Source organism: Thermobia domestica, chromosome 14 (assembly GCF_964235325.1).
Source record: "Thermobia domestica chromosome 14, izTheDome1.hap1.1, whole genome shotgun sequence".
In the NCBI taxonomy this organism is placed as follows: domain Eukaryota; kingdom Metazoa; phylum Arthropoda; class Insecta; order Zygentoma; family Lepismatidae; genus Thermobia; species Thermobia domestica.
Genome location: NC_137467.1, coordinates 141,351,367 through 141,379,118, shown reverse-complemented (window position 1 = coordinate 141,379,118; position 27,752 = coordinate 141,351,367). Strand labels below are relative to the sequence as shown.

The window sequence follows — 27,752 nt, the reverse complement described above, 5'->3', positions numbered from 1 at the left end:
GGATCCGAACCACGAGCTTCCACCGGAAATCAAACCCGAGTTTCTCGCGCTAAAGGTGTGTACGCAATATATTTGGTGATACAGGGAGTAATGGGCACACTGAGAGTGGATTGTGGACAAGCATTGAAGACTTCTCAAGTTTGCGATCAGTCACAAGAGCATACATACGCCGATTATTACTAAGATTTTTTTTCTCTCTTCCAGTTGAGAGATAATTGCAAATGCAGCCAGTGTGTTCATGAAGACACAAGACAAAAGTTGCTGGACACTCCTTCGTTGAATGTGAATGTGAAACCGAGATCTCTAACAGTAAATGAACATGGCCAGTTAGTTATTACGTGGGAAGAAGAAAACCAAGAACATGTTTCAGTATTTGATTCCAGTTGGTAAGCATATTCGTTCTTATTATTATTCAGGTATCTAGATTATTAATTGATTGATCAATATCTCGTACATTTCATTCCTTCCGTTTAATTGAGAGATGTTTACATAAAACTGACGAAATTTGTGATCTTCAAGTGTACATGTTTGATGAGTTACTGCATTTGTTTCCTGGAGCAATTGCTGTTGTCTATGCAGTAATCATCTCTTCACATTTATGCTCTTGAAGAGTTCCATGGGGTCTTTTAATTATGATGATAGTTTATTGTCGTTCTGATATTTCGTACACTTTTGTGGATGATACGATAACTTACTTCCTTTCTTTCCCCATAGTCTCTGGTTTGATTCCTGGTTGTGGTGCTTGCCTCCGATGCAGATCCGAGTGGTTGTTCGAATCCCGCTTAAAAGAATAGATATCATCTCATATAGCTTTTAAGGTATATACTATATAGCTGGTACCGAAAGGGAACATTAATCTTCAATGAACCAACCAGTCATTGGTGAAGGTTTCGTTAGTAGTTTTTTACCCACTGACGACCAAACACACATGCATCTATCTCTCTTTCTTTCTCTCTCTCTCTCTCTCTCTCCAGTTAGAGTCTATATATTAGGTATATTACGATATTTAGGATTTTCCTCCGTTTTAACCGTATAGTAAGGTAGAAATCTGTCAGAATACGATAATTTAGATTCGGAGTAAGACAGCTAATTTGACGTTGTCTGAAGCCATAAAAATTTTGTTCTTGTTATAATTTGTAGCCTTTTCCGCACGCTCCTGTTGAAACATGAACAAATTCCTTTGAATGAGTAAAGGAGCATTTTTCTTGAAAGTTGTGATTAAATAAATAAACCATCACTTTTTTTTTTTTCGTATCAGTACAAACATGAAAGTGGTCCGCCACGCAACATTTGAGACACCAGCGCTAAAACAGAAGTATTCCAAAAATTGCCATCACCGTGTAATGTCAATATAACTTGGTGACTCAAGTGGTCTTTTGAGCAGTATTTAGGATACAGTGCTTTTGTTGCTAGGAGACAAATAGTACATTACTCTTTAAAAGACAATGCTGCCAGGCAATCAAGGATAGATCTTTGTTTTATTTTTATTTATTTTATTTTTTACTTATTTATTTATTTATTTTTACCATGTGGAAATTCTTGATAGAATCTTATTATTTGTGGGTAAAGACTTTTTGAGGAATTCAATGTTTGCTAAGAAAGAACTGATCGAATTTGAGGTTTTATGCAAGTATTTTTCAAATCAATTTCACACACACACACGTTTCACACTGGGTTCGAAGAACTTGTCCCATGACCAAAAATAATACTTAATAACAAAGTTTCTCATGATCATTGCATAACAGACATTGCATTCTCTCCACTGCAATTTTCCGGTGATATCTACGGTACACAATGTTGCCAGGTTTCAAATAGTTTGTTTTGTCAGGCCCGTACTCTATTATTTTAATCCAAGATGATAACACCAGGGGCGTCATTTCAGACTTCGCTGGAAGGGGGCAAGATCACCACCGACATAAGACTTTCACGTTTTGTACTAGTATATTAGTATACAATCGATTAAAGTATATATATATATATTCCTCAAACTCTTGACGAGGGGGGTAATTGCTCCCTCCTTCCCCCCTAAATGACGCCCCTGGATAACACATGTTGAGATAGTTTGATAGCGAGGCGACATACCAAACAAATGCAATTTTCTTGGAAGTAAGAATCATTTAAATACACAATTGTTGGATTTCCTGAATGTAATTTTATTTTACGTTAAGTGTATGGAATTATGAGTTCCGTACATTCAGTAATAAATTTTGAAGACAAACTAATTCTCTTTTGATATACCAGGGTTCATACACTACCTGGAAAACCTGGAAAAATCAGGGAAATTGATTTTGGAAGAAAAAATCCTGGATAATTCAGGGAAATCGTTCATATCTAGTAAAAAACCTGGAAATATCAGGGAAATTGAGTTCAATATTTTTGTATATTTTGAATGTATTCAAGTATGAAACGAAAGTATTTAGTTATTAATTCCCTTAGCAGGCTTCTCAACTTAATATTTTTTTCAACTTAAATTTTATTTATTTTAATGATTTATTTTCTTGTTACTCAATATTTAATTGCAATCGTTCATTGGGGAGAAATGTGGCCATTCTTAAATATATAAATATATTATTATTAAAATTTATGTGTTCTCTTACTGTTAGTTTCTTTCACTAGACCTATAAATTGCAAAATTAATACCTGGAAAACCTGGAAAATTCAGGGATATTGCGTTCAATATTTTTGTATGAACCCAGTATCAGTGCATAGTATTTACATTAGATTGATTTTTTCAATAGGCTGTACAGGTATGGCCTTTGCTTTATGCATGACACGTTCGAATCAGAAGCCGCTGCATCTCATCCTAACAGAGCACCAATTGAGCTTTGGGATAGGACTTCGATTTGGAAGAGTTTCCCAGAACTCTCTTATCAAGAAGTAATGGAGAGTGATGAAGGATTAAAAACATGGCTTGAGATGTTTTATAAGTATGGAATAGCAGTTATGAGAAGTGTTCCAGCAGTTCAGGTAAGGTGCAAAACATTTTATTTAGCTAACAGCATAGATTCAATTTGGAAGGTGGCTTATAGGAATGCAGGTACAAACCACAAATTCAAATATCTGGGGGAACAATGTTCGTAAAAACAAGAATTCAAAACAGTTCTTTTAGTTGAAGAAATGCTAATGGCTGTAGAATTTCGTGAGTTGTTTCCTCAGTTGGGTTATAAATTCTTTGGTGTTACACAGTATCGGGAAAGAATTTGGGGGCTATCTAAATTGAGAAATACCAGGCTGTAGGGAAAAAAAAAGAACAATAACAAATGATGACATTGCGAGTCAACGCGGTAACTCGTATCACCAATGAATAACAACATCTAATCGGAAAGAGCTCCTTAGGAACTAAAACCGCATATAGATTTGTTTATTTCTTGAATATAATTTCTCGACTTAACACCACTAGAAACCTTGTGGCGAGTAAGATACATTTATATTTTTGTAATGTTGACACGCGGACATCTTACACTGGAACAATTCCTATAATACATAATCCTCTGTTAAAAACGTAAAACATAAACCCACCAACCACCATTCAGCAGTTCACTTCAAAAGTTCCCACCCTTCCTTCATTATGTTTTGGCCAAAGCATTAACGTTAGCATTCATACCCGAGAATACCTCCTTCCTTATTCAAAAACATTTGGACCCTGCAGGAAAGCTAACCCAGGATAAACATTCAACTCTGAAAAATCATCCACTCTAAATCTTGTTTACCTCATCTCTAGCAACTAAAAAGCCTTGCTGTCTTGTCTCACGTTATACGTAAAATACTTCAATATTTCAGTCCGAACGAATTCCAAAAACCTAGAAAGTTGGGATATTATTGAGTGAGGAAATTCAAAATAGAAGAATCAATGGTAGTGTTTTTTTATTGTCGTACTTTTCCTGGAACCGAAAAGGTTTATCCAACACAATTGCATACCTAAACTCTCGATGACGAGAACTGCCACTTCCTTTTTATTATTATTATTATTATTATTATTATTATTATTATTATTATTATTATTATTATTATTATTATTATTATTATTTTAAAATTTCCTTCAACACAACTCGTGCGATTTTGTTGATATTTCATAAACAAATATTTCCTTAAGAACCGTAATATATGACAGAAGTCATTTCTTATGAATAAGTCCAAAGAAGTAATTTACTTTTGAGGATGAGTCTCATCCGGACGAAGTTTTCCGAAAAAGCCTTATAATTTTGCTAGTATTCAGAAAAAAAGTGCAGCATAACATAAAATTTAAGAAATTGGAGCGGACCCTGCAGGAAACAGTGCGCTGGACCGCACCTATTTTGTACACAATATACCTAATTTATTCCTTTTTCCCGTTTTCTTTATCGATCAACCTTTCTAGTAGGTTTGTCTACTTCAACTAAACTGTCTCATTTTTTTTTTTTTTTTTTTTTTCAAACTGTCACGTCAAATAGTATGACATGACTCTGCAGTCCAATGAAAAATTCAAAGTTTCTGTTTGAAACGTCCGACTTCCTCGTGGCTGGCGAATGATCGACCATTTTGATGCCACTCCCCTCATTGAATATCTGGATAATGGGCTGGAAACAGATCAGTTCAGTCGAGTCTTAATCCTATTATAGAATTGACCCAGAAGTTCGCTGTTTGCCTCGAGGTTGGCATCAGTCATTCGATCTGAAGACGAACCCAAAGACTTATATAAGTTAACAGTCGAATAATTCAATTTTACTGCTATTATACGTAAACTTAAAACGTCAGTGTAGTTCTATTTCATTTGTCCGGTCCTCATAAATTCATTTTGTATAGGATATACAACACACACAGAATATTAATATCAATACATGAGGGATAGCATCATTAAACAAAAATTAAGTGAAGAATAGATCTCAGAAACGAAAGGAAAAACACATGAATGAAGGTCAGCAAATGATAGAACGCCAGAAGATATAATTCCTTTAAACATTTTGAGTACTTCATTTTCATAAGCGACATATGCATATATTTCGTCGTCGAATATTCCATCGTTACATCGTATAAGAATCTAAATGTGCATTTTTGCGATATTTGATTCGTACCAAAAACTACTACTTATTTCCTTCGATTAGGTTCATCTATGCTATATATTCAGGCTATTCCCTGTATGCCGTTAACATTAATTAAATGAAATGAAATTAAATCTTTGAGTTTTACGTCCCACGGTTATGCCGGTTAGGCTAAAGGAGACGGTGATGATGAGTAATAAATGAAATGGTGGAATGAAGAAAGTGGGAGGAAACGGGAGAACCCCGAGAAAACCCACGCACACGGTGTTTGTCCACTACAAAGTTCACTTGGCGGGGGCTGGGATCGAACCCGGGACCCCAATTAACATTAATTAATCTTCATAACCTACGTTAGTGCAGATATAATTATAATAATAATAATAATAATAATGAAAATTTCACATGGTGGTATTTTAATATGTAGAAGGACCATAATTCTAACAATAGAAAACCTGTCATAACTGAATAGCAATCTACAGTAACATATTCATGTAATTATCTTCCTAAAACAAAGTACAAACATAAATTGGCTTGCATATGAATTTAAGGTCCACTTCTTCCTGGTTAAAATAGTTCTATCTGAATTACAACTGAATCACAGCTAAGGACTGTAAGTTATTTTACTCTTTTTGAGGAGGTTTTCAACGTTTTTATTTACGAGGGCCATCCGGAAAGTGGTACCCGTTTGCGCCGCATGAAGCGCTGACGACTCGGGGAGCCGCTGGGCAAGGTCAGACCGCGTCAGTGGCTTGTCTGCCTGCTCTGTGCGAGGTTGCGTGACGCTAGCAGTGCCTGTGTTGTGTCTGTACTCGTTTATAATGATTAAACGAATTGAGAACCCCGCTAGTTGTAAAGTGAGGGTCGTGATTAAATTTCTTAATGCACGAAAGGTTCGACCTTGTGAAATTCATCACCAATTAAAGGAGGTGTATGCAGACAATGTAATGGACGAGTCATTGTTCGGCGCTGGTGTCGCAACTTCGACCTGGGGAGGGGGAATACACACGACGAGGAGCGTTCAGGGAGACCATCTGTCATTACAGACGAACTGCTGAGGTCAGTAGACGAATGCGTGAGGAACGATCGGCGCGTCACAATAGATGAACTCTGTGAACATTTTCCTAATATGTCTCGAACAATTGTTCATGAAATTGTCAAAGACCATCTGCATTATTCAAAAATCTGTGCAAGATGGGTCCCTCGCATGCTCACAGATGAGCACAAAACCAAGCGTATGGCTGCAGCACTGACGTTTCTGGAACGTTATTCCGATGAAGGAGACTCTTTCCTGAATCGCATCATTACAGGGGACGAAATATGGGTTTGTTATGCATCACCTGAGAGTAAACGACAGTCCATGGAGTGGCATCACGCTCATTCACCAATCAAACCAAAAAAATTCAAGACAGTTCCGTCCACCAGGAAATTCATGGCAACCATATTCCGGGATCGACGAGGTGTACTGCTCATTGATTTTATGGCCCGTGGAGACACAATTAATGCTAATGCGTATTGTGAAAGATTAAAGAAATTACGGCGGGCAATACAAAATCGACGGCGATGTCTGTTGTCTACAGGCGTCATTCTCCTTCATGACAATGCCAGGCCCCATGCAGCTGCGAAAACACAACTTCTGCAGCAATTCAAGTGGGAAACCTTCCACCATCCACCGTATAGCCCGGACTTGGCGCCTTCGGGTTTTCATCTCTTTACGAAGCTTAAAGACTTTCTGGCGGGAAAAAGATTTGACAGCGATGAAGAACTTAAATGAGGCGTGACTACGTATCTCAATACGCTGGCGGCGGAGGACTATGACGCTGGAATACAAAAACTCGTCACACGGTATGACAAATGCCTCAGTTTGCTTGGTGATTATGTGGAGAAGTAGTGTAAAGTATGCTCTTTCCAATAAAAATGTGTATATTTGTTAATATGTACTACTGTGTCTTTATTGCACAAACGGGTACCACTTTCCGGATGGCCCTCGTAATTTGTGTGTTGTGTGTGTGAAACGACCGAGTGATGTATAACAATTGTCGGACATTCAGGAAAATTACATTAAAAAATTGGGAAATTGTTTGAAGTCCACCATTTTGTTAGATTCACAAATTTTTGATAAGTAACCGTGATAATATATATCAATAAATAATAAAAGAAATATATTAACATCCCGGGTCATCCCATAGGGCGTATATTTTTGCATCGTGGGGAGAAGAACGATAACTTACCTGAGTCTTTATCGGACTCCACTACACTCTGCTACCTGTCAACTAATTGTTGAATCTCCTTCTGAAAGATGTCACCGGTTTTGGAGGCGAAGAACTGGGTCACTGTTCGTCGTAAGTCGTCTTCATCTTCCAGTGTTTTTCTGGAAAAGTGGTTTCGCAAAATGTGAAAAAGTCTGTTGGTACAAATCCTGGCGAAAACTTGGGTGGAGGATTTTCTCCCAGCTACATTCCTCGATCTGAGCACAAGTCCTTCTTGCTGTGTGTGGACGCGGTTATCATCGTTAATGACCACACCCTTGCGATGAACCAGAACAGGATCGTTTTCCAACAATGCAGTCCATAGACGTTCAAGCTGCTGACATTTCCATTGATTGTCTGGTGACATGGCAAGAGCTCAAAATTGATTATCCCACGGATGTCCCCCAAACGTTCAGCATCATTTTGCAAGGGTGAAAGTCCTGTTCTGGCCCAGTTCCTGCGCTCCCCACTCGCCCCCTTTTAGTCACTGACGTTTTCATGCAGTGTTGTGGTGGAGAACCCACTTTTCGTCCCATGTCACCATTCTGTCCAGAAGTAGCTCACGTCTGTGATGGACGAGCAGGGACTAGATGTCTGTTCGCTGGCCAGTTCTTCAATAATTTATTGTCATTGGTTTTGCCTCCGCCGTTACTCCAAGGGTAGCATTATTCAGCTGCACTGGTCTACCTATTCGTGGCTTATCATTGAGGTACTTTGATTTTCCTAGATCAAAACCTCCTGAAACCATATCCATACATCTACAGCAGCCTGACAATATACGGCACTGATGTTTCGTATTGCTGCGCTGGCTAAATGCCCCTAGTGAAATTCATAGAGCATGACGTATGTGGTCCTTCGATACTGGCATGTTTAAATGTAAGCCATAATTCCAAAATGTGAAGTAGACCACTTTTCTACACATTGCTGCACAATGAAATGTACTATATGACACATCCATGACACATGCCGTCAATATATATAATTTGTTACATAGTGGACTAAAGCAAGCGATATATGATCACATAATTAAATCAGGGAAGTGATATATTAAATTGAAAGCGAAGAGTGTAACAACGCTGAAGTATCCGTTACATATTCAACTTTTCTTTTCTTTCCTTCCCCGTCTGTTGAAGCGTTTAGAGCAAGTTCTTAAACTGCTTTTTCTTTAGTATTGTGTGATAAAATTTCACTATTTTTTGTTAAGTAGTTTATATATATATATATATATCGTCAAAATGAAGGATCAGAATTAAGATCAGTTCCAATTTTGTAATTTGATCCATAATAGTATATGCGGACGATGTGCAAGGCTACTTACTCTAATATAGTATTACTGAAAAAAAAAAAAACTCTGTTCAGTGTACATACATACACATACACACCTCTAATTTATTCTCTTGCCATTTCCTAATGATGCCTGAAAGACTTTTAAGACAGTAGCATGAGTTTATATATATATATATATATATATATATATATATATATATATATATATATATATATATTTAATTTAATTTCCTATTATAGCAAGTAATTTTACTCGGCGTATCATGTACATGTACTATTTGGATCAGATTGCAAAACTAATTGTTACTCATTCTGATTCTTCATTTTGAGAAATAAATGACGCCGTACAAAGAGCATTGCATTTCCTCTTCTGTCCGATTTGGGTGATTTTTGGATATGTTGTAGCTGAGGACCCCTCGGTCAATTGTTTATATGGGGCCAACTCCCTATGACCAACTTTGTGACCTCCAGGGGTTACCAAAGATCACACCGTGCAAATAGTTTTGCATTTCCTCTTGTGTCCGATTTGGGAGATTTTTGGATATGTTGTAGCTGAGAAACTCCCGAGAAATTGTTTATTTGGGGTCAACTTCCTATGACCAACCCTGTGCCCACAGTGGTCACCAAAGGTCACACAACAGGTATTTGGTAGAACTGGTTCAAATTTGGCATACAAAAAATAGTTGTGTGTTATACTGGGCTACGGCAAATGAGAATAGTCCACGTAATGGTGTGATTTTTAGTGACCTCTGGAGGTCATAGGGAGTTTGCCCCATATAAACAATTGACCAGGGAGTCTTCAGCTACAACATATCCAAAAATCACCCAAATCAGACAGACGAGGAAATGCAATGCTTTTTGTACGTTGTTCTTTTGCATTGGTGTTCAAAAGAGGAAGAAAGTAAAATTTTAGTCTAGTTATGAACGATATTCTGTGTTTCAGTGTGAAATAGTTGGTCAGATTTTTGGTATAAGTAAGAAGTTTCCCAATAGTATTTTACTGAGTCTGACTTATTTTCAATTTCTTGTTCTTTGTAATGTCTTGTAATAAAACTTCTGTCAGATCATTTAAATTGTGTGGTAGTGTTATATTTGGAGAAGTAGTTACATTTCTTAACAAGATCACTTATGTCACTGTATTTAATACCAGTGTGTGCAAGTCACATGGATTTTATAGAAACGTTAGAACACTTGCAGAAACAAAGAGTCTAAAGTTAGCAAATGTCTCCGTCATTTGAATTCTTTTTCAGTTCAGTTGTTGGTAAGGGCACCTATTTGCACACTGTCTAAGTTTAGATATCAGTTTTGCTATCCATCCAGAAAATTTTGAAGTTCGAGAAGAATTTTCATATTTAATTTCTTGCCAAGATTTTTTTATTATTATTATTTCTTTATTTTAAATATTTAATAACAGTATTCTTGTTATTTGTTTCCTATAATTCTGTCGCTAGGAGATTTGCTGTTATAGCTGAAAATACATGCACTTTTTTTTATTATTTTTTTATTTTTTTTTATTTTTTATTTTTTTATTTTTTTTTTTTTTTAGGGTAAAGTTGTAGAAGTTGTGAAGAGATTCGCGTATGTGAAAGAAACACAGTATGGGGTTACATTTGACGTGGTACATGAACCTGATCCTGAAGCTCATCCTGCGTTCAGTGGATTACACTTACATCATCACACAGATATGAATTACAGAGAAAAGAGCCCTGGAATGCAATTGCTACATTGTTTAAAGGTAAGAATAATAGTGTATTTGAACCGGCACTTAATATATATATATAATTAGCTGAATGAAGACATGCGCAAGTTTTGAATTCAAGTCCAGTGATTCATTCTCATCCAAACTCATTTTGTTCATATTTCAAAAATAAATGTTTCAATAGTAACCCTATAATGTGGCATTAGTCATTTCCGCTTAAAAAATCCACACGAGGTATTTTACTTTGTTTAAGGTTTTTTCAAACATTGTTCAGATTACGTTCATATATCATAAATAATTACTTGAGTAATAACTGCAGCATGACTTCATTTAATTTAAGAAATGAAAGCTAGAAAATTTACTGCGATAGTTTGTAGTTTTTATCTATTATATTTTTACTATTTGCATGATACGTTTCCATATATTTGATTGGCAGGCTTTTTTTGGTATTGTTACAAATACCTGCCCAAAAGTGGTAGATACCACGCTGTTTACACATTTTCTATAAGATTAGGTTGGATATTTGCCTCACATTACTCTTATTACATTTTTCTGCACTCTCAAGATTTGCACACATCTCTTTGATTTTTTTCCAATTATATTCTATAGCATGATTGTTGAGTTAAAAATAATATAATGTCAGGCTCAAGTGTGGCGATAAAAGGAAATCCGTACGAATAGTCGTTCGATCTCCCTTCTTGTCATTTAGGAGGAATAAGCTGCATTTCAGTGTGCCAGTTCCTTTTGATATCAACATGTCAAAAACAAGCTCCTCTCGTTTCTCTGTTAGCAAGTTCGCACGTTTTGGTGCATGAAATCGCGGGTTCTATTCTCGGTGGAAACTTGAAATTTGAAAGCATTGCAATGAGTGTCTTAAACTGTAGATCTACGTCTTTTGTAGTCTCGATGCTGAAAAAAAACTCCAACTCCAACAAATCAAACGTCAAAAACAAATCTCTAGTAAAATGTGACATTGAACTGTGTGAAAAAAGTGTAATATATATATATATATATATATATATATATATATATATATATATATATATATATATATATATATACAGATGGTGATCAGAAAAATGGAAACACCTGAACGAAATTGCAACTTACCAGATTAATATGGTGTCGGGCCACCTTTCGTCTTCAGAACAGCCTTGATGCAACGTGGGATGGAGGCATAGAGGTCGTGAATTGTAGCAAGTAAAATTTTAAACCATTCCTCGTGCAGGGCATCGGCCAGTTCTGTGAGAGAGGATGGAGATGGAAATCGTCGCCGGAGTCGTGTTTCCAAGACGGACCACAGATATTTAATTATGTTGAGATCTGGGGATTGGGCGGGCCAGGGGAGATGTTGAACTTAATCCCGATGTTCCTCAAACCACGCTGCAATAACACCAGCTATGTGAATGGGTGCATTATCATCCTGGAAGATGGCGTCGTTGTCCGGGAACAACATCCGGACCATAGGATGCAAGTGGTCTCCTAAAATTGCGACATAATCGTTGCCAGTGATTCGTCTGCTAAGTTTGACCACAGGACCCAATGAAAACCATGATATTGCGGCCCACAGCATCACCGAGCCGCCGCCATGTTTCACAGTTGGGCGGAGACACTGCAGATCATAAGCTTCTTTGGACGATCTCCACAAATAAATACGGTCCGTGGTTAGGAATAGGGTGAAGGATGACTCATCCAACCATATCACACGTTTTCAGTCCTCAACGGTCCAAGTTGCATGGTCGCGGCACCATTTGCGGCGTGCGCAAGCGTTATGGTCCCTGATGAGCAGTTTGGCCCGTGCAACACGACCCCGTAAGTTCATGTCATGTAATTCGCGGCGGACTGTGATTGTCGAAACAGGGTGGAGGAGGTGCTGATTGAGTTCCTCCGTCACTTGCTCCGCAGTGGCACGACGGTTCTGCGTGACAATGCGCTTTAATACCCGGCGTAAGCTGTCACTCATTATTTTCTTCCGCCCACTGTTCCGCTTCCCTGATGTGGTTTTCCCGTGTGTTGTGTAGGCCGTCATCACCTTCGACACTGTCCCACACGACACATCTAACACAGTAGCCACTGCCATCACACTCACTCCACATAACGCGCACCAACAATTTGCCCTCTTTGAAAATCTGAGAGGTCTCCCATTTTACACTACCTCCGTCTGCTGCAGCCACTGGACACTGCTGTTCCACTGAGCCTGACGTAGTATGGAGACCGACCTAACACACCACCACCAGCGGTCCGGCGCTGCGGGCCCCACGACACCACTGCCAACCCATACATCTGACGTGTTGCCAACTACAGGTGTTTCCATTTTTCTGATCACCATCTGTATATATATATATATATATATATATATATATATATATATATATATATATATATATATATATATATATATATATATATATATATATATATATATATATATACTTTTTTTAACATGTAGAAGTAAATGAATGAACACAGTTCAATGTCGAATGGTTCTCATTTCACTAGAGATTCCTTTTTGACGTTTGATTTGTTGGAGTTAGCGTATATGTATGTATACTGTACTGTGTATATATTGTACACTCATGTCCAAAATTATTGTCGCATGTCTATAAATATGTTGTTGTAGGAATATAATTTGATAACGAATTCAACTGGTATTTCTTATAATGTTAGTATGTGTATAATCGGCAAAGACATGTATGTGGCGAATTTCATGTCAAAAGAGCAGTAAATAAGAACAATAAAACGAAAATAAAACCTTCTTGTCCATTTAGCAACATTTTGTTTTACTCACTGTAATTTTTGTATTATTAATTCTTTTCGTATGAAATTTACCACAAATATACCTTTCCCGATTATACACATAGGATCAGTATTAAAAGTACCCTGCCAAATGATTATCAAATTATATTCTTACAAGAAACCAGTTATAGATATGCGACAATCATTTTGGACATGACTGTACATACTGTATAAGTATTATTATATATATATATATATATATATATATATATATATATATATATATATATATATATATATATATATATATATATATATATATATATATATATATATATACAGTAAACATTAAAATGAACTCCCAACAAATTATATTCAGTATGTACGAGGGGCGTCCAATAAGTTATCTACCTAGACAGGAAAGGGGGAGCGGACGCCTGCCACGCACGCCAAGGCCACTTGTGGGGAACCCCATTGCGCAATTTGAGGTCAATCGGAACAACACAATGGCCGTGAGCAGAGTGTTTGTGTTATGCCGCGTAGCGAATGTATATGAGACTCCGCGAATAATGGATTTGCAGAAGTTGAAGCAACGGTCGGTCATTAAGTTTCTCACTAAAGAAGGGAAGGGACCAAAGGAGATCCACGAGCGACTGGTAAAAGTGTACCAGGATGCAATAGTCAGAATTCCAGGTCAAATACTGGTCAAAGCAATTCAAGTGGGACGGGAGTCCATTGACAATGACCCCCGCTTCGGGAGACCCGCGGATGCAATCACCATGGAAATGTGTTATAAGGTTGAGGACATGATACTGCAGGATCGCCGTATGAAGGTCATCGAGATTGCAGCAGCATGTAGCATATCCAAAGGATCCGTCCTGACGATTGTGCATGACCGCTTGGGTATATCAAAGGTCTGTTCTCGTTGGGCCCCAAAATGCTCGCGCCTGCACAGAAGCAGTGCCGGATGCAGCTGTCCCAAGACTTGTTGGACTTCTTTGAGGAGGACAAGGACAAATTCCTGGCTCAACTGGAAGTGTTGAATCATCTTCCCTACAGTCTGGACGTGGTCCCTGGTGACTTTTTCCTCTTCCGAGACCTGAAGAAACATCTGCGGGGACAACGTTTTTCGTCAGACAACAAGGTCCAACAGGCTGTTTCCCAATAGTTTGCAGACCCGATAAAGACTGTTTTTTCTCTGGGATTTCTTCGGCGCCCGCAAAGTGGCGACGGTGCATATACCTGCGTGGAGACTACATGAAAAACAATGATGACCAGGTGAGCCTATCTGCATTCCTTCCTGTCTAGGTAGATAATTTATTGGACGCTTCTCATATGTGTGTCAGCAACTGACAAGTAACCAATGAAAATGAATCACAAATTATGTGAATGCGTTTAAATCAGTTTAATGATTGACGGTTTATTTTTATTTTTCCTTTCTATATTGAAGTTCAAAGAACTCATAAGTATTCATGTTGCATGTATTGGAGATCCTAAAACGTATTAGTCCTAGAAGAAAGAAAAAAACTTCAAAGTTGTATGAAACAACCTGAAAAAGTGTGTAGGGAAAGCTGTGACCCAGATAAGAGTGCGTATTGTGTTAGAGGAAATTTATGCTTTGCAGTAGTATATAGCTAAGGAAGAGGTATCTCGAATTTCAATGAGTCTATATAGAAGTCGCAGCATATACGTATATATTATTTTGTGATTATATGTATATGACAGGAAAAGGTGGGCTTTGGAAACCAAAATCGCTGAGATATAAACTTTGTGTATGATGTGAAGACAATTCATTATGAATATATGATAGATTCTTTTTTCATTTGATTTACTAGGCCAATGATCCAAAGGAACTTGGTGAGGATCCAGGTGGTATGTCCTTCTTTGTTGATGGTTTCCGCGTCGCAAGATGGCTAGAAGAGAACGAACCATCAGCATTCCATATTTTGACTTCTACACCTATCAGATTTCAAATTAAAAATAAAGGAGTAAGTATTTTTTGCTAGTACAACTAATCGTTACACATTGTTCGCACTTCTTTTTTCGGTTTCAAAACTATAATACGTGCTAAAGTGAAATAAATATTACGTAATTTAAATGATTTCTTTCTTTGTTAACGAAGGATTGGAGTATATTTAAGTTTTTCGTCTTACCAAACGCAATTTAACTGTGATTTGTAGCTGCCTCGATCACAAGAAGAGATCATTTTCTCTTGTTGAAGAATACGATCAAAATAGCGTAGAGAATGTCTGTTATATTATTAAATTAGTTAATATGAATATCTGCGACGTAATCTTTGACTTGTAGGCTTAAAGCTAAAAATTTGATGAAAAATTTTCCTTTTCGGTAAAATTTCATTTGCAGACTGTCGATTTTTTTAATGTGTCTTAAAAATTTAACTAGTACAATGAAACCTAACTTCATCACCTTGTAAGTTGTGTACTTCCGCAACTTGATCCCATTCTTATTGAATCTGTATTTTCTTATAAGACTTGTGTTACTTATTACTCTGTAAGTTATCCATCTGCATAACTTGGCCCCATTATCATTGAATCTGCACTTTCCTATAAGACTTAAAACATAAACAGACCTTTGCTTCGAGCACAGGAAACCAATGACGCGAGTTCGAATTCACTGGAATTCTGAAATCTCAATGTAGCTGCCTCTAAACGACCTTTTTCTCGAAGCTCAGGACGCAGTGCAAATTCTTTCTCACGTACCACAATAATAGATTTATTCCATCATGGCGCTAGTTAGGTAAAATTGTTCCACAATTGTCTCTAAATGATTCCTTACAAAGTTGAGTCTTAGCGGAATGACTTTCTGGTATTCGAAACATGTACATTCATTCTATTTTATGGAATCTATTAGGCGATCAAAGTAATACTATGAATAAATAAATAAATAAAATAAGTTAATACTTGATTTTTTCACGTGCCTTGTTCCAGCCACCTGATATGGTCGAATGGTCTAATGCAGCGTTTCTCAAACTTGTACTCCTCGAGATTGCTCCTATGGTGCTTTTAAACTGAATACGAGCCCAAAAAACGCAGAAATTGTAAAATTCAAGTGAGTTACATAATACGTTCTATAGTTGAAAATCTCAAATAGGTATACATTATGCAGGTTAATAGGGCAAAGATCCGTATATCCATAGAAAATTTGAATCCCGATTAAGGCATTGGTGTTATGTATAGTCTTTCCGCCATTTCATTATTATCATTAATTTCTCATAGTCTCCTTTAGCCTCAAGGGCACTACCGTGGTACGTAAAACCAAATATAAACCACCGTTGCTTTTGCACTATGTGTCAGTTTCATGTAGTCTAAATTTGGTGACAGGTATCCTGTAACTGTGCTGAATTACAATATAAAGCTTGATGCGTATTTCATTGAAATAAGTTCATTAGTGTTGAAGTTAAATTATTAATATGTACACCACCTTTTTAGCCTTCTATACACACATGTTAGTATAGATAAATTGCATTAAAATATATATTTTATTTTCAGAAACGCTATTCGCAGTTGTGGCCAATTGTCTGTTTAAATCAAGATGGAGATATAACTGAAATTCATTACAACAACCGTACTATGGGGCCTTTACAAGCTCCTTCTCATGTTGTTATGCCGTTTTATCATGCTTATAAGGTAAGTAATGTATGTTTTATAAATCTCTCTACGACTTCTAGAAAGAAAGAAAAAAAAAGTGTTCAGCATCAAAAGATCGTCATGTTCTCTTCATCTTGTTGAATAATTTATAGGCTTGGGGTATTGTGTATTGATTCATTTTCGTATTTATATCTTTCTATAATTTTGCAGAAGGTGAAAATAAACATCACAGCAAGCATAAATGTTTGTCGTCTTAGTAATTTAATTCGTATAGTCTTTCTACTATCTACAGCACTAGTGTAGTTTCCAGAAGGATCTCAAAGGGCGTTATCACGTCTCTAATAAGATAATTTATTTTCAAATAATGTCTAAGCAGTTTTTTTCTTCCCAATTAGCGTGGTGGCTCAATGGTAGACCGTTTATCTCCGGTGCTTGGGATCCTTGGTTCGATCCCAGCTTGCGCCGTGTGGACTTTGTGGTGAACAAACACAGTGCTCGTGGGTTTTCTCGGGTTCTCCCGTTTCCTCCCACTTTCTTCATTCCACCATTTCATTCATTTCTCATCATCACCGTCTCATTTGGCCTAACCGGCATAACCGTGGGACGTAAAACTTAAAAATGTCATTTCTTTCCAACTATTCCCAGTATTGTTCTCTCCTGCAATACTTACTCTTACCTTCTATCACATTCCTAATAAGACTGTTTCTTATTCTATGTTACCTAACCAGTTTATTTTTCTCTTCTTAACTATCTCCGGTTGTTTATTTTCACCCTAACACTTTTATCTTTTATCACATCCTTAATAAGACTATTCTCATATAATGTTCTAACCATTTCTTTTTCTCTTCTGAACTTTCTCCAGTAGTGTTTATTTTTACCCTAACACTTTTATCTTCTATCACATCCTTAGTAAGACAATTTATTTATTCTCATATAGTGTTCTAACCAGTTTCCTTTTCTCCTCTTAACTATTTCCAGTACTGTTTATTTTTTCCCCAACACCTTTACCATACCTTCTATCAAATCTCTAATAAGATATTTTCTTCACCAATTTTGTCTTAACCAATTTATTTTTCTCTTCTTAACTATCCCATGTGTTGTTCATATTTCGGCCAACACTTATTATTACCTTCTACCATACCTTCCGTCACATATCTAATAAGATATTTTTTTCTCAAATATGCCATAAATAATTCCTTCCCCCTTTGTAACTGTTTCTTTTAATGCTTTTCTTAAACAACTTTCGTCAGCACTTCCTCCTCTCATTGTCGGTCCACCTAGCTAATTTTCTCCATTTTTCTTCAAACCCATTTCTTTTTGTAATGTCACCCTCTGTGTCCGTGCAGTATAGTACTTTGCTTTTTTTTTAAGTCTTTTAACTAACTCCTTATTTCAGAACACAGAAAAATTCGGAAGGTAAAATATGGATTATTCTATCAACTAAATCTATTCTTACCTTATCTAACGAATGAAGTTTTCTGACAGTATGAAACATCAATTTATGATGGAGGAATTTCAGTTTGAGGATATATATGATCAAGATTATTCATTTACTGATAAAAGAAAATAGCGCATTTTGTATACATAGATGATCAAAATATTGGAAACACTTGAAGAGAATACAACTTATCAGATAATACGGCGTGAGACCATCGTTAGCCTTCACAACAGCTCTGCTTCGTCGTGGAATGGAAACATATAAGTCATGAATGGTTTCCAGAGGAATTTTGTACCATTCCTTGCGCCAGTGGTTCCTAATCTTTTTTGACTGACGACACACTTTACTGAATACCTACGACATCACTACACACTAGTTTGATTTTCTTTATTAATAATATTGTAAATTATAATAGTGTAAGCCTACAAGTGTCTATAAAATAGGGACTGTATGTAGTACTAAGCATTGTCGTTGCTGTTGGAGGCGTTGACTGACATAGTCTGTCTCATTAAATGCTTCATGATTTTCAAATTCTAAAATTTGGGGACACACACACTATTGGACTACACGACACACTGGTTGGGAATCAGTGCCTTACGCAGTGCAGCACTCAGTTCTGTCAGCGAGAATGGAGGGGGATATCTGCTCCGGAGTCAAGACGTAATACAGAAATGCAGCAGTTCGGGCATTCGCCATATATAAAGACGAATAAGATAGTTCATCGGGTTACGCGCTTCTACTCATCGGGAATCTAGTTTGCATGTTATAATACCTTTTCGTCGCGCATAAGCGTTGTTGGAAAATGATTAGCGGCTTGCAAATTGCAACCCAACCATAGACGTAGGTTCTGCAACTTGCATATAACTATGATTATCGCAGGAGGTTATTCCAGCCACTGATTGAGTACCGCAATCACTTTTGCGTATTAGCTGTAAGGTTTATGTGACAATTCTCTTGAATGCTTTAGGCTTCTCTTCCTTTCATTATTGCTCTTTGCTGATGTTGTATTGAGTTCTGTAGGTCGTCATTACGTCCGACACTTCCGCTGGACATAACCTAACTCAGTGACCACTTTAGATACTCTTGCACTAACTAACTGCGCACTTAAAGTTTTTGAAACTCAGAATGGTCTTCCATTTTGCACCACTACGAATTTGTCGCTTCAACACATGCCTCCGTTGTACTTTGCCTGTATGCTAAACAAACGCCTTCGTTTATACTAAAGATGATCACCTAACATATTACTAACGAAGACCAGACGCTGCACACGCATGTTTAGTGTTACCACCTCTCACATGATGCAAATTACAGATGATTCCATTATGCTGATAACCATTTGTATATATTACTTGCAAAATGTCCTATTTGCTTTTGTCAATGACAATCCATTCCTAATGAAGGAACTTGAACAATCGACTTTCCACATGTTATATAGTTTTAGATATACATATTACTGTGGAAAGTACCATGGTAAAGTTCCGTCGTTAGGAATATTCGCCTTTCTCGCTTGGTTATTTCTTTAAAATGTAAAAAGCAACACTTTAAAAGAGACAACGGCACTATCGAATTCACCTCAATATATGAAAGAATGAACCGAGAAGTAGAATCTTAGCAACCACGTTTCATTGTTAAGAGAGATTGTATTTCAAAAGTAATTAGTGCATTGATAATGTGCACTTTCATTGTTGTAGCAACTTTCTTTGTGCATTGTTTAGCGCAATGGTTTCCAACTGGTGTGTCGCGCAGTGCCATAGAATGTGTCGCGAAATTTTAGAATTTTGAAATTACGAAGCATTTAATAATAAGTTAAAATTAATTTCGAGAAAGACCTCACCAGTTAACACATCCAGCGGCAGCAGTAATCCTCAGTACTAAATAGAGTCACTACTTTATTCAAACTTATAGGCTTACACTACTATAATTGATATTACTATTAGTAAAAATCAAATAAGTGTATCGTGATGCCGTCAGCGTTCAGCAAAGTGTGTCGTCAGACAAAAAAAGTTCGTGAAGTGTTTGTTTAACGAAAAGGAATCTTTCAGTAACCAATACAAGTAAAAAGTTTATCTTTGTAGTTTGCCCATTTGTCTAATTGAACAACGTATTATTATTATTAAAATAATTTCCAACGTAGGATGTGACATATAAGTCCCATTAGGGATTGTATTTTGGACTATTAACATGTTTTCAATAATATATTAGATTTTAGATAAGCATACTGAACAAAAAAATAGTTATCTCGTAGAACTTATCTATCATGGGGTATCACTGCGTCTGGCCTGATAACTGTCTAGGCTCTGTTTGGAAGTGATTCCACGAAGTGCTGGAGATAGCTGTGAATTCACTTAAAACATATATCTATTCGTAGTTCCAATAAAGTACAGGGATGCCTATTTCTGCGTTTCCTACCTACAGATTTTTAATTATATTTAAATCTGGTGACTTTGCTGGTCATACCAGATGCAATAGGTACTGAATGTTCCTAAAACCATGTACAAACAATTTAAGTCCTGTGAACACTTCAATCGTTACCTTAGATGAGAGTGTCTACTGAATACTTGTCAAGATGTTGGAAAACTGGCAACACTTGGTTACTGAAAATATCCAAATAAACGTGTTGGTTCATATTCATATTCATATTCACCTGTATATCTGTATGAGTGGGCTCAAGTCATGGTACGAAAAATATCTGTATACTTCGCAGAATTTCCTCCAGCTTAAACTGGGGACCACGGTGGCCTAGTAAGGCGTTCACCTCTACTGGTTGGGCTTCTGATTCGATCCCAGCTCGCGCCAAGTGACCTTTGTCGTAGACAAACATTGTGTGCGTGGCTTTTCGCTTAGCTCTCCCGTTTCCTCCCACTTTCTTCTTTCTACCATTTCATTAATTCTCATTATCCTCATCGCCTTTTACCTACAGAGCATAACTGTTGAACGTAAAGGTGAAATATTTCGTTTTTCAGCTTAAACTGCCGGTGAAATGCTGTATCGCGCTTTCGTGCACTCGCTTATTGCGCTTGCGTCATTAAAACAGACAGAAACACGTTTCGTCGGACCATACTACATGTCACAATCCGCTACAATTCGATAAGTGGTTTAGTGCCTATTGAAGACGTGCAACTTCAGGGACCGGAATGATAGTGGCCTCTTGACTCCAAATACCAATTGCATGAAGTTCTCTATGTGATGTCCTTTCGATAATTGGTTAGGATGTACCTGCACGGATTGCAGCAATTGAAAAAGTTTCTCCTTGTCCAATCGTAACTCGTCAGTAGTCCCTTTGGATTAAAGTCTTTTTGCGACCACACTTGTAACGCAGTTTTGCGTTTACACATGTGTTAGATCATCTTTTGCAGACACATTGGACAGTCCTTTTTAATACACCAACAAACTGGGCAACTTCAGATATGTATGTCTATGAGAACGTCTAAACATAATGGCGCTTGTTGCAACTCTATCACATTTTTGCTTGAGCTGTTACAGCAGAGTGGCATGCTCATGCTTCAGCGGTAGTAAGTCATTCATCTCGTCTTTTCTATGAAACACCATCTATAAGATAGAAATGAACTAATGTTAGTTCTAGAGGAAAAGGGGTAACTAATTTTTTGACCGGTGCTTATATTTTCCAATGTTGTATAATATAATACGTTAAGGTTGAAGTCTGAGTTGTGTAACGGTTCTTTGGATTCTATAGGTGATGGAAATCTACTGCTTTATGGAGGTAACAGGACTATAGACGAATTTATAAGTATTGTATGTATTAGTGTAATAAAGAAAAATCCTTTGAAAATTAAATTTGTAACCTGTTTAAGTAGGCTATATAATATTTATTTCAAGTATTTCAGCAAGCTCTTCCTTTCCTCAGTTGTTTACAGAGAAAATGCGAGACCCAGCTGCAGAATTGAAGTTCCACATGTTGCCAGGAGATCTCGTTGCTTTTAACAATCGAAGAGTTCTACATGGAAGAACAGGATTTGATCCTACAAAAGTGTCAAGGTATACTATATTTTTCTTTTTTTGCCATAAAAAGTTTTCGTAGTCAGCTGCTAACTGAATTTCAGCAGGGCTGGCGCCAGCAGTTTTGCCGCCCTGGGCGGTACTTTCACATGCCGCTTCGTTAATCCGCAAACCTTATTTTGACACAAGACGTTCAAGTGTCACGAAAAAGTAAGATCTCCATTTAAAAACATTATGAAATGGAAAAGTAAACAAAAAAATTGAACTACCTCTTTCGAATGCTTACGTAATATTTAAAAGACTCCATACATAACACAATATTCGATTTCGCTGTATATCTGTGATATACAGCAGGGTATACAGAAAATAAAATTCTAAAAAATAAGCTTTAGTCACGACTAAGAATTTTAATTTTTAAGCTTATTTTATATCAAAAGGTGTTTCCAATAGAGTATGGAGCATGACGATAATATGGTGAATCAGATATTACAGCAAAACTAATTGATTAACCTAAACCTTATAATGTACTAAAACATAATAGAGATACATAAATTTAACATACCCTAATTGAAAGAAACTTTTCTTGCTTTGATATAAGCAAATTCCTTTATCATATTTGCGTAGTCCAATGTTTCAGCCAGTTCGTGTTCTATTGATATCATCACTAGGTCACTCAAGCGTTTTTCAGACATGGAAGAACGTAGATAGTTTTTAATAAGCTTAAGTTTCGTAAAACTTCTTTCTCCACTTGCCACTGTTACCGGTAAGGTTAACAAAATCCCAAGTGCAACACTGACATTGGGAGTAAAGTCATGTTCCCTAATTAATTTTAAAGCCTCTTTTAGTGAACTTTTAAGCTTAATTATAGCGGATAACACTTTCAATTCATCTTTCAAATCAATATCTTTCGATTCTTCGTGTGTTAAAATGCTGGCAAGTTTAGTACACTTTTCAGACAAAAGTTCAATGACATATCTTTAAGAGTACTTATATCGTAAAGAAAATCGAAATACTCACTCTGATGTTTACATTGCTGAAACCTTTCTCTTGAAGTTAACAAAATCACGTCTAGAAATTTGTAATAAAAATCGATTTTTTATCTTGTTTGTGGATCTTCAATAGCTTCATCCTCTGCCTCGTAATGAAACTGTCTCTTCTTTTCGACTTCGAGCTTGCACTGTATTACCTATCCGTGGATTTTCCATATCTAATGCTGATGCCAATTCCATCACACCAACTAAGTAAGATTGAAAGTTTGCATCATTTGTGCTCCTCTCAAAGTACTCAGATATATTTTCAAGAAACCCGACTGCATCCAAAACATGAGAATCAATGCTTTGGAGACTTTTGCTTACAATGTTTATGTGGAGTAAAAAGTCATACCACATAACGAGCGAGCAAAGGAAAGTAAAGTCTTGGAAAGGAAAGGCTAGAACGGCCTGTCTCAAGTGGGAGCGCCTTTTGTATGCTTGGAGTGGAACGTTAGAACATTGCTGAATAGAAACAGATATAAAAAACACCTTGATAATCTTATCTACCCTAGCTGAAAATCTTATCTACGCCGCTGCAAGGGAAATATTGAACGAGATACCTGTGGCTAGTAGTTTGATAATTGAAAATGAGCGGGAATGATATGAATTTCCTGAGTAAATATTATCCTGAATGTGAATGAAGTAAGTTCAATTACATTCTCAGGTGAACACAATTTTATTTTTCCATGTGGGCCTATTGCAAAGCATCATATTTCTATAGTATTTGAGATATTGTGAGGCCTCTGGAAGCGCGAGGCCCTGGTCATCGCTCACCGCTTGTGACGCCACTGATATAATAAATGCATCATAACTATTAAATAATAATAATAATCATAAATTATTTTCAAATGATTATGCCTTCTTGTTTAATATTAGAGGAAAACATAAGCTTTTACTTTTTTGAAAAAATCATTCTTTCTGTTGGTCGTATGCCGATCGTGTAAGAAAGATGATATACCGAGCACTAACAACGTGTATTATCTACTATCGATACTGCCTCTCTCTGTCGATTACTTTCTGGTTTTATCTATAGTACGTTTCGTTTCCTAACGCTTTAAGCCGTTGGCAACTCTGTAAAAACCCGTCTGCTGGCATGTAAATAAGGGTTACTAGTGGCCTCAGGAAAAGGGAGCCATCGTTTGGTGACATTGTAAATGCTCGACAAGTTCTAACAATTCACATATTATTGATATTTTTGCTGCTGATTTTCTTTCTGTTTAGAGGCAATTCATTATCTATCACATGTTATAAATTTTATTCTATTTGCATGTATTGTTTTGTATTGATTCGTTTTATTTTATTTTATTTTATTGTCTTCCGTGTATGAATTATTATTATGGCTGTATTTTTTATTCTAATTGTCTCTGTTCTGTATGTTTTATTCAATGTACCTTTGTATTTTTATATTCTTATGCTTTACAATCTTGTTTTCTTTTTGTGTATGCTTTTTGTTTCTATTAAATGATATGTTATTACCTTCTGGTAATTGTATTTCAACTCTGTGTCTGTAGTTTCCTGATACCAATAAAAAAAATATTATTATTGTTTGTTTCTTTATTACAGACACTTGGAAGGATGTTACGTGGATATCGATGAAGCTATGTCAAAATATGATTCACTTCTTGGTAAAGAGAAACATATCATAAGCTGAAGGGTGAAGAAGAAGAGCTTTCTTTTGTTTCTGTGATATTGAATTATATATAACCTACATCTATTTAATTCCCATTTATGCATAGTCGTTTCTTCAATGGTTTTGTTCGATGATTTAAAAGAAAGAAAGGATGAAAGCACACAGTTACTTAATGAATATAACATCTACATTCCCATATAAATTTCCTGATAAGAATTTGTGATTTATTAAGTTCGTTAATGTTGTTATAGCTATCTATCTATAATATATATTGCCTTAACAGCTATTGTGTGAAAAAAATTAAAATAATAAAAAAATGAGCTGTTGTGCCAGTTCGTATATAACAATGTTCAAATACATGAGCTACGAATACATTTTATGTGCAATGTCGTTTATTTGTAATACTATATTTATGTTGTTCAGAGTCTATAAAAAAAATATTTTTTGATGTTTTTTTGTCTGAGACGAGAAAGAGTTTAAGCACGTGTGCATGTAGTGTCTTCCACAGTAGGCAAAAATCTTCTCATTGTAAAACATCCCAGTAATTCCTATACCTGTGAAGAATGTGTGGAAATTTTATCAAAGATCTCTTCTCCGCGTATATGCTGTACTAATTGTGTTGAAATAGTGGTATGCTTACTTGTATGTGTGTAACATGTTCAAATTAGATTTTATGTAATGAAGTCACACGAGGTTCACATTTTGATTTATATAAGCACTTTTTGTTTATTTTGCGGAGCATACACACATGTCTTGTAAGAATTTTTTATTTAGTTGTAACTTGAGTGGGTATTCGATATTTAGTAGATTAGATTTTTGTGTATTCAGGTGTTAGCATTTGGCTTAGGCTGTTTCGACATATCATAGTTGTTTTTTTCTTTTTTTAAAAATTTAATTTTATAATTCGTATTGACTGTTATTATTTGGTACATTTGCGCTGATCCGTGTGCTAATTATATTAATTCAAGCTGGTTATCTTGAATGTTACGTAGTTACATTGTTCTGTAATTTTAACATATATGGAAGTATAATTAAACTGTTATAAGTTTTAAGAGATTTACTATTCGATTTCAATTCGTGAATAACGATCAGCAGGATTAAGTGTTAATGTACAAATTTCATCCTGTAATAAGAAAAAATGAAATTAAATAAAATTGTTAAGAATCAAATAATTGTATCTGCATTTATTGTAACGATTTAATTTTCCAATTTCGTTCTGTTATTACTCCAGAAAACATGTTTCTATTCTAAGTAATTGATTTTTAAAAACATTTGAACCTGTATTAAAAAAAAAAAAAAAAAAAATCTCTTTAACTTGTACCAGAATACATCATAATTTCGTTCGTTTTGATAAGAAATATTGGTACAGTGAAACCTCCCTTAATGGACACCTCTCAATAACGAACACTCCTATAATACGGAAGATTTTTTTGTTCAAGCAAAATATAACGGAACAAAACTCTTCCTTGTACGGACACTTTCCGATAGGACGCGGACAGTTCTTTTTCCCCCCAAACGTTTCAATAACCTCTTCATAACGGACAGGAATTATTCTCGGTTCTGCGATGTATTACAGTAGACAGAAAAGTCTTTTCCCCACAAGTGTATCTATCATGGGTCTAGACCTGGTGAACCATCAAATAGAACAACTTCAAGCTGAACTTCAAATTTGTCCTTTTTGTCTGCCCGCAATAAACTGCATCTTCAATAAGCAATAACACTCATGCAGAGTTAGTCGTATGGCCAAGAATTCTACGCGATTGATCTTCCCTTCCCTTACAAGTTTAATCCTTTTTCCTCTGGGCCTTGCATCTTTCCCGACAATTTCATAGATAACAAAACAAACATTGTTTGTTTTACAGTGACATTTGCAACGAGCAATGTTTCTTCTCTTCCGCAACCGTACTGGGATTCTCAGAGGACACTTACTAATAAGTTTTATTACCCTTGTAGAGGAAAAAGCAATCCTTTTTCGCTAAACAAACGAGTTTAGCCGATTAGTTGGTTCCTAACGGATCTTTTGAGAAAGTTCTGAGAATTTAAAATGAAAAACGCTTTCCCTCCCGCTTTCCCCTCCGATGTATCTTTTGCAGTATACGAATATGTTAACACATCAACAGCAATAATATTATTTACCAGAAATTAATTTCTTCTTCATCCTTCCCAGTAATTCAAATACTTATTAAATAGGGTATTTTCATATTGAATTTTACGTAATTACGCTCATACTTAATGTATTTGCTGTATATTACTCGTCCCATGTTGAATTGTCTAACGTTTCCAGGTATCTTTCAGCGTTCATAGTCACTCTCAACATATAGGGTCTAATAATGCGGGAACAAGTTAATCCACACCACATTGTCATTTTCGGCTTCCCTGCACTTTTTCAACGGTCTCTTTGGGGTCATCTTCTGCCCAATAATGGCTATTATGATAATTCACGAACCACCTACATGAAACACAGCTTCATCGCTCCACAGAAGTTTTTCAAACAGGTGTGGATGATCTTCATGCCATGCAAGCATCATTTCACAAAATTCAATTTGCCTATCGCAACCATCTAGATAAAACTTGTGGACATAATGAAGCTTCCATGGTCTGTACAGTAACTCTCTGTGGAAAACTGCACGCACAGAATAGCGTGTAATACACTCTCTCTTGCAGCCTGCTTTGTTGATTTTGAAGGGTTTTGCTCGAATATCTCCCTCACTGTGGCCACATTATTCTCTGATACAGAAGTCGAGGGCCTAGTAGGTATCTTAATGTTCACAACACTTCCGATAGTCATTAATTTTCTGTGGCAATTTTTAATTATTTTTGCATCCAGAACAGTATGCCTCCCATCTTAACCCCTCCACCAGCGTTGGATCTGAATTACAGACTGACACGCCTCAAATCTTGCTGCAATTTTGAATCTCTCCTCAATGCTTAATCGTTCTGGCATTTGTGTGGCTTGAAAAGAACAACAAAAGATTCACAGGATCTGGAAACAATAGGAAAAAATGGCATACTTCAGTCCACAAAACAAGATAACTTTCATTGACATCTACACATAACATCAATAGAAATTCACAATTCAAAATGGAGAGTTATTTTCCGCTC

General features: G+C 36.3%; 1 protein-coding gene across 4 annotated transcripts in view; it reads left to right on the top strand.

The window, feature by feature from the left end:
• The window catches only part of LOC145670359 (gamma-butyrobetaine dioxygenase-like), a 55,975-nt gene extending 30,153 nt beyond the window's left edge, over nt 1-25,822 (top strand). For all 4 annotated transcript variants that reach the window (XM_081738936.1, XM_081738937.1, XM_081738935.1 and 1 more), the window contains exons 4-10: nt 205-386; nt 2,739-2,967; nt 10,098-10,286; nt 14,822-14,974; nt 16,496-16,633; nt 21,898-22,028; nt 24,584-25,822. In XM_081738936.1, coding sequence (XP_081595062.1) covers nt 205-386; nt 2,739-2,967; nt 10,098-10,286; nt 14,822-14,974; nt 16,496-16,633; nt 21,898-22,028; nt 24,584-24,671 — 1,110 coding nt within the window. In that variant the 3' untranslated portion in view covers nt 24,672-25,822. The remainder of the gene's footprint in view (nt 1-204; nt 387-2,738; nt 2,968-10,097; nt 10,287-14,821; nt 14,975-16,495; nt 16,634-21,897; nt 22,029-24,583) is intronic.
• The last annotated feature ends 1,930 nt before the right edge of the window (nt 25,823-27,752 follow it).